The sequence below is a fragment of the Octopus bimaculoides genome, chromosome 1 (genome assembly GCF_001194135.2).
Source record: "Octopus bimaculoides isolate UCB-OBI-ISO-001 chromosome 1, ASM119413v2, whole genome shotgun sequence".
Lineage (NCBI taxonomy): Eukaryota > Metazoa > Mollusca > Cephalopoda > Octopoda > Octopodidae > Octopus > Octopus bimaculoides.
The window spans coordinates 20,859,419-20,876,279 of NC_068981.1; the positions used below are offsets into that span (position 1 = coordinate 20,859,419).

The 16,861-nt window shown below is 35.7% G+C and overlaps 1 protein-coding gene across 1 annotated transcript in view; it reads right to left on the reverse strand.

Annotated features, from left to right (window-relative positions):
• LOC106882157 (protein arginine N-methyltransferase 5) overlaps positions 1 to 7,821 on the reverse strand; it is a 29,825-nt gene extending 22,004 nt beyond the window's left edge. The window contains exon 1 of the mRNA XM_014932734.2: positions 7,646 to 7,821. Coding sequence (XP_014788220.1) covers positions 7,646 to 7,737 — 92 coding nt within the window. The 5' untranslated portion in view covers positions 7,738 to 7,821. The remainder of the gene's footprint in view (positions 1 to 7,645) is intronic.
• Between the last annotated feature and the right edge of the window lie 9,040 nt (positions 7,822 to 16,861).

The following is a 16,861-nucleotide window of genomic DNA, read 5'->3' on the forward strand; positions in this document are numbered from 1 at the left end:
GGCACATAAAAGACACCATTTCGAGCGTGGCCGTTTTCGTGCGGATGACACGTAAAAGCACCCACTACACTCTCTGAGTGGTTGGCGTTAGGAAGGGCATCCAGCTGTAGAAACTCTGCCAAATCAGACTGGAGCCTGGTGTTGCCATCCGGTTTCACCAGTCCTCAGTCAAATCGTCCAACCCATGCTAGCATGGAAAGCGGACGTTAAACGATGATGATGATGATGACAGTGGCACATAAAAAACACCCAGCACACTGTTAAGTGGTTGGCTTAGGAAGGGCAACCAGCCATAGAAATCATGCCACAGCAGACAATTGGAGTCTGGACAGCTACCAGCAGCATGTCAAACCATCCAACCCATGCTAGAATGGAAAACAGACATTAAATGATGAAGATGATGATGATGAAATATTGTGACAGCTGTTCTGATACAACACTACACACCTCACAATTAGTTGTATCATGATATGTACTGGGCAGATAGCAAAATAATGGGAGAGTGACAAAAATGAGGACTGTAAGTGACATTTCACCAATTTTACCAGTACACATCCTCTTTATTATTTGCTTCTACACCTCTCCCTAAGAATTATGCACCCTCCTCAACTAACTAACATCTTAATTCACCTACTATTCTTATTCATTCTTCCCTCACCTCTCCAATTCTTTCAGTTTATATTAGTCTATTATATAAGACTCATATTTGCTTCCCCATTCCTCTTTAATAAATACTATGAAAGAAGTTGCATATATAATATCTGAAAACATTTCTTTTTGAATAATATATTATTCAAAAGTTTAGCATAGTAATATTGTGCACGCTGTGACTATAAACACCATTCACAACAAAATATGGCTAGGGCTGCCTTGCAATTTTCATAGGTATTTTAGTGATTAAGCATCCTTTAGCCATTATTTTACATCATTACTTCAAGGAAGAGTAATAATTTAAAGAAGACACATGTGATCTTCTGAATAAACCAGAAACTGGAACTTAAAGAAAGAGATTGGCATATTTACGGTGAGAGTTTGTGAAGATTATAATGTTAAAAAATAAAGTTTTAGACATACACAAGGTAAAAGACAAACTCATTACATTTTCCTTTAAATATAATGTTGATGCAAATTCTGAATCATCTGTTGGGACAAGGAAGTGTATGAATGTTACAAAGGATATCTTGGCGAGGCAATGATGTAATGAGTTATCCATCAATAATCCTGAGGTAACAATATCCATGATGGAGAAATTCAGTTCTACTGCCAAACTAACTAGACATATGGGTATTGAGAACGTCAAAGTAAGTGACAGGTGGTTATTATGATTTAGAAGTTGCTATGGAATGGGTAACAAAGTGACCTATGGTGAATCAGGAAGTGCATTGTTTAAGGAGATCAAACCATTCAGGAACATGCTAAACAACGTAATTAAATATGAAGGGTACTAATCTCTCAAAGTAGAAGTGTGATGAAACTGGATTATATTGAAGTTGGCTACCTTGGAATAACTAAGCTCTTAAGAATAAAGACTCCACACCTGAACATCAATGAAATAAGAAATGTTTTTGAGGAATGGTGTTGCGTGAATGCAGACAGTCTGTACTATCTATAATTAGTGGCAAGAAAGGGGTAAATCAGCATATCCACGTTATCATTCCAAAAATTGATGTTGAAGATGCAAATCTTTAATGACTGGTTTTTCTTGCACTTCCCTGCATGTGTAAATACCAGAAAGTTTTCCTCAAACTTTCTATTAATGAGATGAAGGCACTACTAATTTCAGGCATTGCACCTACTCAGCAGGTGGTCACCAAATTCTTTGTAAAGCTAGTGAAGTATAGTGTATGTTCTTACCACCCAATGTTATTGTCACAATCCAGTCAATGAATCAAGGAATAATTGTAGCCTGTGATAGACAAAAATATTAAGATGAAGTTCTTGTTATCACCATTATTTAACATCAGTCTTCCATGCTGGTATGGGTTGAACTGTTTGACAGGGCTGCATCAAGCTCCAATATCAGCTGGATGCCCTTTCTAATACCAACCATTTTACAGTGTGTAGTGAATGTTTTTTTTTTTTGTGCTACTCACACTAGTGAGGTTGCCAACTAACTTGCAAGACAGAAGAAAAATATGAAAAACTCCCCTTGATTAAGTGGAGGGAGTATTTGAGAAGGGGAGGTAGCTTAATGTTAGGTGTTGAGAGGGTGAAGCATGATAGAGGGACAAGTACAGGTGTCTTGTTTAAAGGGGGTAAGATAATCTAATACACAAATTGCAACCTCACAACATTGGAAACTAATTTCGAAGGATTTGAAGCAAGGGTGGTGAAACAGTTGTCAGAGAAGATGACATCAGAAAACACAGAGTGACACTGAATTCCAAGTGTTAACGGAAGAGAACATAGTGAAATTCTTATTGGTGACAACAGAGATAGCGACAATGATGAAGACTTATGGCTCAAGAAACTCATACTCTGTTACACAAGAATCCTTTAAAAATATCATTTTGTACATAAACTTTTCAACAGAATCTGATGTTCAGTAATATTATAAACACCTTAGAGTATTAACCCTTTAACGTTCAGGTTACTCTGTTAAGTGTAATGTTTGTTCAATTGCTTTGAACTAATCATGATTTATCTCTTAGCTATACGATTTTGATGATTGCTTATTGCTTATTTTTAGATTGACATTGTAGAGTAGGTGTGAAAGGTTGGATATGGCCAGTGTGAACATAAAAAGGTAGACTATTTGGCCAGTTTAAATGCTAAAGGGTTAACGGGACTCATAAATCAGAAGCTGTATCAAATGGTTATCAAGAGAGATCTTGACACATTCTTCAGACCAATTCAGCCCAACGTTGCAGGTAATATTGATGATTTAGTTCCTCCTTGGTCACTTCAGACTTCTATAAATGGGAGGCAATGATATCAGGAACATCAGCACTCCATTAATTCATAAGTTATCACCTTTACCTTTATCAATCTCATTTGCCAACTACCATAGGTAAATGAAATTAGTAGTTAATGGTATAAATTTTCAAAATTTTTACTTATTGTAAAGCTAAATAATTTTATATACAATATATATTGATGTGTAAGGGTGACGAGCTGGCAGAATCGTTAGCACACCAGGCAAAAAGCTTAGCGTATTTCATCTGCCATTATGTCTTTCATCCTCAGGGTCAATTAAATAAGTACTAGTTATGCACTGAGGGGGGGGGGGTCGATGTAATTGACTTAATCCCATTGTCTGTCCTTGTTTGTCCCCTCTATGTTTAGCCTCCTGTGGACAATAAAGAAATAAATATATATTTATGTGTTTTGTACACTTATATGATGCATACAATATTTTCTCTAATTTTGTTACTGTTTATCATATTCAGCATACAGTGTATATATTTCCAATATATACACTATATCTTTTAGTTGTTTCAGTCATTGGACTGTGGCCAGCTGGGGCACCACATTGAAAGGTTGAACAAATTGACCCAATACTATTTTTTAAACCTGGTACTTTTAACAAACAGCTAAGTTATAGGAATGCAAACAATCAATCTTGTTGTCAAGCAGTAGTAGGGGACAAACACATACATAGATACACACAAACATGTATATATCTTTTATCCTTTACTTGTTTCAGCCATCAGACTGCAGCCATGCTGGGGCACTGCCTTGAATTTTTAGTCTAATGAATCAAGCTCAGTACTTAATTTTTAAGCCTGGTACCTATTCTATCGGTCTCTTTTGCCAAACTGCTAAGTTACAAGGACATAAACACACCAACACCAGTTCTCAAATGGTAATGGGGACACAAACACAAAGACACACACACACATAAATATATGATGAGTATCTTTCAGTTTCTGTCTACCAAATCCACTCACACAGTTTTGGTTGGCCTGAGGCTTGGTAGAAGACACTCACCCAAAGTGCAGTGGGACACACACATACATAGAAACCATGCCACAAGAGACCACTGGAGTCTGGACAGCTCCTGTCAAACAATCCAACCCACGCCAGCATGGAAAACGGACATTAAATGATGACGATGATGATACACATACACACACACAACAGGTTTCTTTCAGTTTCCATCTACCAAATCCACTCTCAAGCCTTTGGTTAGCCTGGGGCTATAGCTGAAGACACTTGCTCAAGGTGCCTCACAGTGGGACTGAACCTGGAACCATGCAGTAAGTAAACTTCTTACCACAGCCATGCACGCACCTAAAATGTATCAGATTCTACTCAGACTTGAACTCTGATTGCTGGATTTGTAATATACAAATATAATATATCAATTAACTCAGACAACTGGCTAAAATGAACACCCTTTCCCTTATCAGTATAGTTAGATGAGGGTTTACTGCATGTGTGTGAGTGTACCTTCCAGAATACCTTTCCTAGTTTTGGAACTTGAAAAATTTTTTTTCAATTACTCATTATTCTCAGCATTCATTGGTCTAGGGAGTGAAGTAGGAATTCCTAGAGAATCACTATATATATATATATATATATATATATAAAACAATATATGAGTATATGCATATATATGTACATGTATGTATATACATTCATCCACATGTACATATAGATACATAACTGGGTACATGATGTGGCAAAAGAACATGGACAAAATGGTAAACAAGGTGCAACAAACAAGCAGGCCATATAGAAACATGACAAAGATGATGACCTACTGCTCAAGAAAAAATTCTTTGCTAATATCATTTTGTATATTAACTTGTCAGTAGAAAGTGATGAAACAACAGTGGAAACTTCACATACACACATTCCAAAAAAGAAAAAAAAAAGTATTTTCTATTCCTAAAATAGTAAAATGAGCTATAGCAGAGTAGTGAAGGCACGGAACCAATAAAGATTAGAAAAAATAAAATATGCATGAAGCATTGGATGTGAGAAATATGAAAGATATGGTCATGTAGATAATAAGTTCACTTTGCAGCTACACGTTTTCAAGCTTGATCAGAGTGACACCTTGGCAGGTGCTTTCCACTAGAGCCTTGAGTGGATTAAAACCTTATGAAACCAGTTAAATCGAAACTGTGCAGAAGCCTGTCAGAGAGACTACAACTGTTCGTGGATGGTGGACTAAATCTTTCATCTGGTTTAACATCACAGCTTTGCCCTTTGATGATTCTAGTAGTGTACACACTATTACAAGCATTGAAACCAGGTCTCAGTCTGACATCTTCACACCAATCACAGAGAGTCTGAAAAGGAACATAGGCATTGCCTTTCCTCCTTTGGCTTATGCTATGGAAAAAACAAAGAGAAAGTATTTAAAATGAGTGAGAAGTAGAAACAGTTGTGCATTGATAGTGATGTGTATGGATGCTATTGTTGATCTCCAATCAGGCTTAACTGAACAGATCAATGACTGATTAAAGATGTTTTATGGTTGTTCTTGATTTTTATATATACAACACCCTACACTGCCCACCTTTTTTTTTTCTTCTTTCTTCTTTCACGTGGCAAGATAGAACTGAAGGAGTTTGGTTTTTATTTCTAGAAGTTCCATCATTGCTTCTGCTATTGTATGGAGAATAATTAGGTGGAGTAAGACGGTCGAATGAGGATTGGAAATTGAAAGAAATAAGAACCCGGTCCCACAAAAGAAAGAGGACAGCATCATTGGAAATAGAATGTGTCCATATCCGGCCTCACCGAGGCGATGACTACTGACCGAGACCTTTGGAAATGTGCTGTGCGTGAGAAGACCCGGCAAGCCAAGTAAGATCGTTGCCAGTGCCCCTGGACTGGCTCTTGTGCGGGTGGCACATAAGATGCACCATTTTGAGCGTAGCTGTTGCCAGTACCGCCTGACTGGCCTTCGTAGGATTTTCGAGCGAGATCGTTGCCAGTGCCCCTGGACTGGCTTGTGTGGGTGGCACATAAAAGACACCATTTCGAGCGTGGCCGTTGCCAGTACCGCCTGACTGGCCTTCGTGCAGGTGACACGTAAAAGCACCTACTACACTCTCTGAGTGGTTGGCGTTAGGAAGGGCATCCAGCTGTAGAAACTCTGCCAAATTTAGATTGGAGCCTGGTGTTGCCATCCGGTTTCACCAGTCCTCAGTCAAATCGTCCAACCCATGCTAGCATGGAAAGCGGACGTTAAACGATGATGATGATGATGATCAACAGGATGATAGATGAGTCATTTTCTGTGGAGCAATTACAGATGATACAATACTTGTTGATTGGCTACTTTACCATACATTTACTGTGGAGTGGCCACTAACAAATAATAAAATACTATGGGAATAGTCAGTTACAGTTGATAATTACACTTACTGTGGGGTGATCCTTATTTACAAGTGATAAATTACTGAACACTCACTGTAAAGTGGCCAGTTACAGACGATTAATTACCCAACACACTATCAAGAGCCCAGTTACAGAATATAAAAACTATACATTTATTGTGAGTTGGTCACTTACAGATAATAAATTACTAAAGACGTACTCTGCAGAGTGGCCACTTACAAGTAATAAATTTACATTATTTATATTTGACGGATATTTGTCCTCATCTTGTTTGTTGTTAACACAACGTTTCGGCTGATAAACCCTCCAGCCTTCGAACCTGGGTTCTCATTCCTAACATCGAAAAATACCTTAGGAATGAGAACCCAGGTTCGAAATTTCCCCAAGACACCTGATGAAGGCTGGAGGGTATATCAGCCGAAACGTTGTGTTAAACAATATGAGGACAAATATCCGTCAAATGTAAATAATGTATATAATTCCTCATCTCTTAAATATAGAACTGAATAAATTCTACACTCTTTTGTAGTGATCACGTTTATATATATGTGTGTGTGGAGAGAATGATATTGTTATATATATATATATATAGACTTAAGATAAAGTTAATCCTGTTGTGAAGTTGACTGTACAATATGACTATCAGTTTTTATAAATACAATGGATCAACAAATATTGAATTTCTATTTTAGTGAAAGATGAATCAAAGTTTCGGTTTTCTGAGATAAATTTCCAAAACCTGCTCAGTTATGTGATAGAAACCTGTTCTTTACGTTATAGACTGATAATGAAGAAGACAAATGAAGTTGAACGACAAAATCAAGCCGAAAGTTCTGGAGCTCCAAAACTACACGAAGAATGAGAAAATATCAAAGGAATTGAATTGAATTATTTATTTAAAAACAAATTTTTGAAAAATATCGTTGATTTCTAAAATATTAATATACAGAAATCAAGCTGCAATTAAAATAAAAAATTATTTAAACCTAACAGAGCAGACTATGATCAAAGACATTTCAGCCGTGACCACACCATCTCGTTTTCAGACTGTATCCCGGACCAAGTTATCTGAATGTGGGCGCCTTTTATCTTAATGCGGTGGAGTCGGTAACTTGGAAGGCTATTTTGTAATATCTACAAGGTTGAACGATCACAGAAAAGTCGGCTCGTTTAGTAAAGGTATTTAGAGATGATTAAATAAAGAAGAAAAAAAAAACATGCAACTATGAAGACAATTCTGAAACGATAATGTCACAGAAAAATGGACGAAACTAGGAAGAGGAAAGTAAGAGTTTAGGAATGCCAGGAAAATAACTGGGTACTTGTATCAATGGACTATTGAACTTACCCCGATTTGCAGGAGCTATCAAGAACAGTATTAATATCTGGACAACAATTAAAGTCCCGAGCACAAGAAACACGTGCAACCGAGTTGGCCATGATGAAGGTGGAACAAAAGTTGAGGAGGGACTAAATGTGTTAGTCAGTTAAGAGATCCGGGCACTTTGTCCTCAACCCCACCATATAGAGAGAGAGAGATAGACACGCGCTTGGTGCAGACCTTATTGGCGCTTAGTACTTTTAATATCTTGTAATTTTATTTAAGAGCCTCCTGATACATTATTCAATGCTAAATTTATCAGACATTATTAGCTATATTTCTATATCCTACATTATAGTGTCTATAATTCGTTTTCCTCGCTTCTGCCGTTTTTCCACATCACATTTAATATCGCAATTAAGAACAATTTACAGAACATTATATAACTTTAAATTTTAGTGTGTACTTCCTTATTAAAGTTTTAACCCTTTTGCTACCTAAAAGTCCGAAACTTATCTAGCTATTTATATTTGAATGGCAATATTAATGTAAATCTCGTTACTGCGTTAATAATAACACGTGAATTCAACAGATAAAACATTTTTACATGTTGAATATTGGTTGGAGTTTTAGGGTTTTTTCGAATTACCCAACATTTTTTCCCAATTATATAAGCTTCAAATTTAGTAATAACGACTCTGAACTTGAATGACTTCCAATATATTATGATTGAACATAATATCAACTTTTTGTCCGAACTTACTTGTATTTAATTGATATTTTCTAACCCTTTTTACTACTGTTGCTCTTGTCTTATTCAACTAAACTAAATTCCAGCGAAGATTTCTCTCAAAGATATGTCATTCTGTTGAGAAATTTGATACCAACTAAAGAAGCAGCCTGGAATCTTTGGCAAGGAATTTAGGCAGGAAGAGAATATTTATTATTTTCTTCCTGTAACCCTAAATTTAGAAAAGTTCTAAAAGCAGTAAAAAAAAAGTAAAAAATTGAAAATTTATAGTAGAATTACTGCCAAGTTCTTAAAACTTTATATTACGATCCGAATTCACTAAAATTTTCTTACCGTAAAAATTTTTTTATAAGTATTTTATAGATTTTAAAAGATCTGGTTTCTGGAAATTATGATGATATAGTTTATCTTAATGCGGTGGAGTCGGTAACTTGGAAGGCTATTTTATAGTGCAATGTATTTTAAATTCAGAGGCTTATCTGGCTGTTCCCTCAAAAAAAAAACAAAAAAAACGGTGGCCTCATACCTATGCAAAAAAAATCCTCTCTTCTGTTATGTACCAAATATCATTGTCTTGCTTATTCCCATTTTATGGTTCTTGTACTTTGGTAGCTTTTCAACTTTCTGGTAGTGTTTTGATTAGAAGAGATTGAGATGTCTATCAAAGCACATAGTTTTTCCTTTTTGTTCTTGATTATATTTGGAAGATTTTTTTTTTTGGAAATGTCCATCTAGTTGGGGCTAGTAAGGGACTTGGATGGTATCTTAGATACATATTAGGATTGTATGGGAGCATCTATTTGAAGAGGGATGTAAAAGCCTTGTAAACCTGCTCAGGAGTTATCAATTGTCTGACAGGTACCCACTGGATTTTCTGAAAGTGCCAATGTAAACATAAATAAATCAGACTGGGTCATCCAGATTAAATCTGGATTAATAGTGTTTGTTAGGTAAGCAGCTAAAGATAGCATAAAATGTCTACAATTTTGGCAGGGTAAAATTTTGGTCATTAATGAGGACACACGAACAGCCTGTTCCAAGATTTTCAATTCTGAGCCTAAGGATAACCTTCAGAAATTCCAGGTCTGTGCAGCAATGGCTGTTCGCACAAGGTTTTATATAAATGCATTTGCAAAATCAATTGAGTAATTCATGTGTTGTAAAAAATGCTCATGAATTAAAACTGTGTTGAATGCCAGACTAGTTAAGATGAATAATGTCACTGTAGGGAAAAGGAGAAAAGATAAACATCCTTTTTATGAGAAATTAGTAGGAAATAAGACATTGCAAATTGACATTTCTGATATTTAAAAAAAAAACTCTAAAAAGGTAGCTCTGTACAAAAAGGCAAAGATTTAGTTGTTTCCTGTGGTCCTGACTTCTGTCAGAGAAAAGAGAGAGTGAAGTGAAACTGATTGAGAAAGACTTGGAAATTCTGATGGTGACTCACTTTATTATTGTTATGTGATTTCAGTCTATAGAAACATATTAATAGTGAATTTAATCTTTCTTTTATAGCATAATTAGTTGCTGTTCAAAATAGTTTTATTATTGGGTGAACTCATTTTGTGAATAAACATGAATTCCATCAAGGAATTCTGATTCATTCCGAACTATGAAGCCCAGTGGCAAGCAACATCCCAAAGGAATACATAAGCTTCCTATTGGTACACTCTTGGGAAACAATTTCCAAATGAATTCAGCAATTCACTGTCACTATAGTAGTGACAATTTTCCAAAAGAATACAAACACTTTCTGTCACTACACTAATGGCAAACCATTTTCAAAGAATTCAGTTATTTTCTGTCACTAAACTAGTTGCAAACAATTTCAAAGGAATGTTTACTGTGTAATAAAGTTCAATTTCCTTGAATACAGCCAAACTCATATATAAAGTGCTTGGGCTAATGCATACAGTGTCCTGTAGTTCATACAGTTACTGATGCATTCTGTATGCATATTGATCATGTAGTCCATATGGTTACTCAAGATGCTGAAGGAGACCTGACTTATCTCACATTTCCATCCATCCTTTGTACTAAGAAAAGAAAGATAAAAGTGGGTTTTTTGTCAAGAAAGTCAACTTTCAGACCATCAGTATTAACAATCTGAACTAGAAATTCTTGAGTGTCTAACAGATGACATTATATGATGAGATATATGTTACCTGCAGTGGTTTGTGTTCTCTCAATTAAAAATAGTATTTCAATTCCTTTAACACAGTAAAACGTTTTGTTTTTAATATGGATTGGTTGACATATGTACTGCATGTAGTAGTGAAGTGTCTGATTAAAGCAACACCAACTGTACAGGTAGCTTCACATACTAACTCTGCTATGGGACAACCTGAACCAGCATTCAATGTTGTATAGATACTGAGTAGGTATCAGAGGCTTAATACATTGCAATCCATATTTGTTGATAGCCACAGAAGTTGGTCACTGAAGTAAAAAGTGCCAATTCTAATTGCTTGCTTTTAGCATGTGTGACAGCAGAGAGCCTAAATAATAGATAATTGGCTCTCTCACTTCAGTGAGATCTATTAATGCTTTCATTACTGTCTCTGCTATACCATCTGCAATTAGTATAGTCTTTGGTTGTGGAGTACAGAGATCTTACATGTCAAAAATTATCAGAAGGAAAAAGTGCCAAGTCAATATGTATGAGGTGTAACCTAGTGATCAGCATAGCAAAGGCGTTGACATGATAGCTTTGGCATGCTGACACCTCATGCAGTTCTAGGCTTGCAGATGTACATCTTGGTTAATTATGAGCCAGGTAAATCTTGAAGCAATCAATTTCTGAGTTGCCTGGACTGTTATTTGGTACATTTAGGATAGATGTGGCAATTCACATGATGTAGCATGCCAAATGTCCTGTTCACCTCTGGAGAGAAGAACTTTCTTGAAAACAAGTAAGGAAGTACCACTGAGCAGCAACTGAAGTTCCTCACCACCTTTTTGATCAGTGGCTATGCATGTGAGATCAATGGATGAGGTAATGTGTAGAGCTGACATTTCTTGCTATGAAAACATGTTGGCTGCAATATTGTTCCCATCTGAAATGTGTTTTATATCTTAAGTGAAGTGAAATATTCAAGCAAATATCTTAATTCCCTGGGAGAATATCAATCTGACTTTACTTACTGTGTAAATGGGGTTTATGGTATGTGTAGACAGTAAACTTCCTGCTTTCTAAATGTGTTGAAAATGTCTTACAGACATAACCAGTAACTCATGACCAAATACACTATCTTGTTTCAGTAGGTTTTAACTTTTGAAAAAGCAAAAAAATCCATGTGTTCCTATATGTCTCTATGTAGGTCTTGCAACATTCCAGTGATAGTGGAGTCAGATGCATAGGCCATAAGACATATGTCAAAATCTTCAAACAGATGTGCTAACATCAAAGCTTCAGTGAAATCACACTTTTTATTCCATGCAAGGGATTATGTGTTAATACATGGGATACTACTGGAACCAGTCTGGTGATGAGTATGGTTGCTTCTCATGGAAGAAAATGTTGATAAAAGCTAATGCTACCTCAGAATCATCATAGTTGTTAAACAGTAGTTGGTGTGAAGTAGGTCAGTAACTAGTGACCTTCACTACCAATGGAGAAATGCCTTAAGCTATCATATGGTGCCTGAGAAAATTCAAACTTCTAACACCAAATCGTAACTTCAGTGCATTGATAACAACACTGTGCTTAGTTGAGTGTGTAAACAAGAGACATATGTGTTGTAATATATCAAAAAGTTACATGTTCAAATCACATCAGTGCTAGTTTGACAAGCATGTTGAACAAAATGATGTGCTGTTTAATCATGTAGGGATCTCCTAATGTAGAAAAAGAGATACTATGGATCAATTGGTCATTTAACTGTGATATGTCTAATATTTTAGACTAGCTGAAAACAAAGTTCTATACAAAGAAGATTCTGTTAGTTTCTGCAATTCTGACTTTAATCAAAGAAAAAAAGAGATAATGAACAAAGCGAAAACAACTTGCTTAAAGCTTGTAATTCTCACGGTGACTCACTGTATTAGTGTGAGACTACATCTAAAACTGGTCAGTAGAGAAAAGTTAATGAATTTACTCTTTCTTTTATAGTAGCATAATTAGTTTCTGCCCTGGGTAGTCCATTGTTGAGTCAGTTCATTTTATGAATAATCACAAATTGAGTTGAATGACGTTGTATCCAGGAATTCACTGGTTCAATTAGAATTAAGGTATCATGTGGAAAGAAATATTCTAAAGGGATACAGAAGCTAACAGTTGCCACACTAACAGCAAACCAATTTTCAAAGAAATGCAATAACTCACTCAGTCATTACACCAATAGCAAACAATTTTTCACAGAAATATGGAAGCTTGCCAAGGCTATGCCAGCAGCAAACATTTTCAAAATATGGAGAAATTCTTTCTTGTTTAAGTTATGGCATACAATTCTTAAAGAAATATTAAAGTTTGTTGCTGCTACACAAACATCTACTTTATAGTTTCATTATTATAATTATATTAAGACAGTGAGCTGGCGGAATTGTTAGCACACTGGGCAAAATGTTTAGTGCCATTTCATCTGTCTTTACGTTCTGAGTTCAAATTCTGCCGAGGTCAACTTTGCCTTTCATCCTTTCAGGGTCCATAAAATAAATACTAGTTGAGTAATGGGGTCAATGTAATCGATTATCATCATCCCCCAAATTTCAGGCCTTGTGCCTATAGTAGAAAGGATTGCTATAACTATATTAAATGCGGTGAGCTGACAGGATTGTTAGCATGCTGAGTGAAATGCTTAGCAGTATTTCATCCATTGCTACATTTTGAGTTCAAATTCCTCTGAGGTCAACTTTGCTTTTCATCCTTTCAGGGTTGATAAAATAAGTACCAATTGCACACTGGAGTCCATATCACCAACTTAATCCCTTCCCCAAAATTTCAAGTCTTGTGCCTAAAATAGAAAAGGTTATTACAATAACATTATTAGCAGTGAGCTGATAAAATCATTAGCATGCTGGACAAAACGCTTGGCTGCATTTCATCAGTCTTTACATTCTGAGTTCAAATTCTGCTGAGGCTGATTTTGTCTTTCAACCTTTTGGGGGTTGATAAATTAAGTACCAATCAAGCACTGGGACTGATGCAATCAACTAGCCCCTTCCCCCAAATTTCAGGTTTTGTGCCTATAATGGAAAGGGTTATTCTAACAACATTGAAGGTGGTGAGCTGGCAGAATAATTAGCAGCTGGACAAAATGCCTAGCAGTATTTTGTTCATCTCTACATTCTGGGTTCAAATTCTGCTGAGGCAGACCTTGCCTTTTATCCTTTTAGGGTCAAAATAAGCACCAGTTGAACATTGGGGTTGATGTAATCGACAGTTAATTTGCTCCTTTTAACAAAATTTCAGGCCTCACACTTATCGTAGAAAAACTTTTATAACAACATTAAAATGGTCAGGAAAATGGCTTTGTGATATTTGTTCTAGCTCTTAACATTCTGAATTCAAATCCCACTGAGTTCAACATTGCCTTTCATCCTTTTAAAGTCAAATACAAATAAGTACCAGTCTAGTGCTGGGGATGATAGTATTGACTTCCCCTCAAAATTTCTGGCCTTATGCCTAAACTAGAAACATAATTATAACATTATTTGAGGTGGTAAGCTTGCAGAATTGTCAGCACGCTGAGCAAAATGCTTAGTAGCATTTTGTTTGTCTTTACATTCCAAGGTCAACTTGTCTTTCATCCTTTTGGGTTAAAATAAAATACCAGCCAAGTACTGGAGGTAACAGTATCAACAAAGTACATCCTCACAAAATTGCTAGCCTTTTTACTCTTATTGCATCCTTTCATCCAATAAAATACCAGTCAATTACTGGAATCAATGTAATTGACTTTCTCCTCCTCTCAAAAACTGCTGGCCCTGTATCAAAATTTGAAACCATTATTATAACACTGTTTAAAAGGTTGTAAGCTGGAAGATGGTAAAATCATCAGAGTGCAGGGAAAAATTCTTTGCAGTATTTGTTTTGGCTCTTTATGTTTAGAATTCAAATCCTGCTGGGGCCATCTTTGCCTTTCATCCTTTTAGAGTTGATAGAATAAAGTACCAGTCAAATATTGACCAAAACCCTCCCCACAACATATCTCTAAATAAGAACTCTTTATAATAGCATAATTAAAAAGGTAATGAGCTGGCAGAATCATTAGTATTAGAAAAAATGCTTTGCAGTATTTGTACTGACTCTATGTTCTGAATTCAAATTCTGCCAGGTACAACTTTGTATTTCATCCTTTTGGGGTCAGTAAAATAAAGTACCAGTCAAGTATTGGGGGTAATGGTATCTACAAAGTACATCCTCACAAAATTCCCAGCCTTTTTTCTCTTATTGCATGTGTTTCATTTTTCAACACACTTTCAAATACATTAACTATAATTATGAACAATATTTTATTTCTTTTACTTTTGGTTATTTACATTTTGCATGTAAATTTCTTGCCATGTAACTGTATTGTTAACTAGTTTTCATTACAATTGTGTTATTTTCATTAATTTCTCCTTCAAGCTCTCTAGTGGAGGGCTGATGTAGTGAAGCCTAGAATTGAAACTTTACAGCTTTAGTGACTAGAATCAGACCACATTTAAATCAGGCAATAAGCTATAAATACTAACTAATCAACTTGCTGGAATATCATCCCATATTAGAGAATGTTCTATCATATTCCAGTAGTTATAGGGGTTATAAAGTGAAATCATGCCAGAATCAGTGCAGAGGTGATAGAGAACCTGATGTCCACAGTATACATTAGAGAAGATTCTACAGAAGATAGATGAACACAGGATTTTTGGTCCCTATGTGACCTGTATTTGAAAGAATTACTTCATCTTCAGTGCACTTCTTTCAGCATGTACCATGAACACAATATCCTCAACTCTTGCCACACAAATAAGCAGCCAATTAATCCTTAGGCCTAAACAAATCAGAGGCACAGTTCAGATGCACAGATAACAAGCTGTTCAAACAAACAAATTTCCTTAGTTGCAGCTTAGCCCTGGGTTAAGGAAATCTTTGACTATGATGGACAGAGGATTATTCCTGCCTCTCAGATGAAGCTAATCTTTTTTGTTATTAGTGTAACTAGGAACTACATTTACTTCTAGCACGCCATTATACACTACTGGCAAGCAATTATGTAAAAATTGTAATATGCTTCAGTAAAAATAAACGTTATTTAAACAACATTGGATTTAGGTTATTTATAGGACAACATACAGTCCATCGTCATACCAACATATAAAGACCCATATAACCAAAACCACAGTATAATAATTTTGTATTATTAATAAACATGACAGCTCTATGGTCATAGGTGTAATAATTAATGTAATATTAATAAATATAAATTCCTATATTATAATATTATAAGATATTATTATATTATGAATATCATTATTGTATAATTAAAATATAATTACTATATTCATCATCATCATCGTTTAACGTTCGCTATCCATGCTAAAATGGGTTGGACGATTTGACTGAGGACTGGTGAACCGGATGGCTGCACCAGGCTCCAATCTGATCTGGCAGAGTTTCTACAGCTGGATGCCCTTCCTAACACTAACCACTCAGAGAGTGTAGTGGGTGCTTTTACGTGCCACTGGCATGAGAGCCAGTCAGGCGGTACTGGCAACGGCCACGCTCAAAATGGTGTTTTTTACGTGCCACCTGCACAGGAGCCAGTCCAGCGGCATTGGCAACGATCTCGCTTGAATGTGTTTATACATGCCACCGGCACAAGTGCCAGGAAGGCGACGCTGGGCACAGGTGCCATCACGATTTCGCTTTCGCTTGCCCCAACAGGTCTTCGCAAGCCGAGTTTCGTGTCCAATGAAGGAGACCACGTTCATTATTGTATAATTAAAATATAATTACTATATTATTAATAAATATAATTATTGTTATTATAAGTAAATATACAAAACAGTGTAATCAATTAATATATTCACTGTGTGATCAATAATTATAATTACTGTTTTATGAGTGAATAATTACATGTCTATTAATTAACATAATTAAAAAATAACAATGAACTGATTACTATTTTATCAGTAAATATAATATTTCGGTTCTATCAATAAATATAATTACTATATCTGCAATAAATTTAATATTGCTGTAATATCAATAAATATATATTGAAAGGTAAGTGATATATATCATAAGTTGGAAAGAACGAGTGAGAGATGGTAGAAATGATATCCCGCAAAGCAAAATGCCATAAGCTACGTCTTTTTACATTTCGAGTTCAAATCCTGGCGCAGTAACCATTGCATTTCATTTGTCTAGGTGTCGATAAAATAAAGTACCAATCAAGTACTGGACTTTTATATTATCAATTACACCCGCCTCCAAAGTATCTCATTGCTATTAGAAATCAATTATAGGGTGTGAACATGCAATCACTGAATTGACAGGTGGAGTT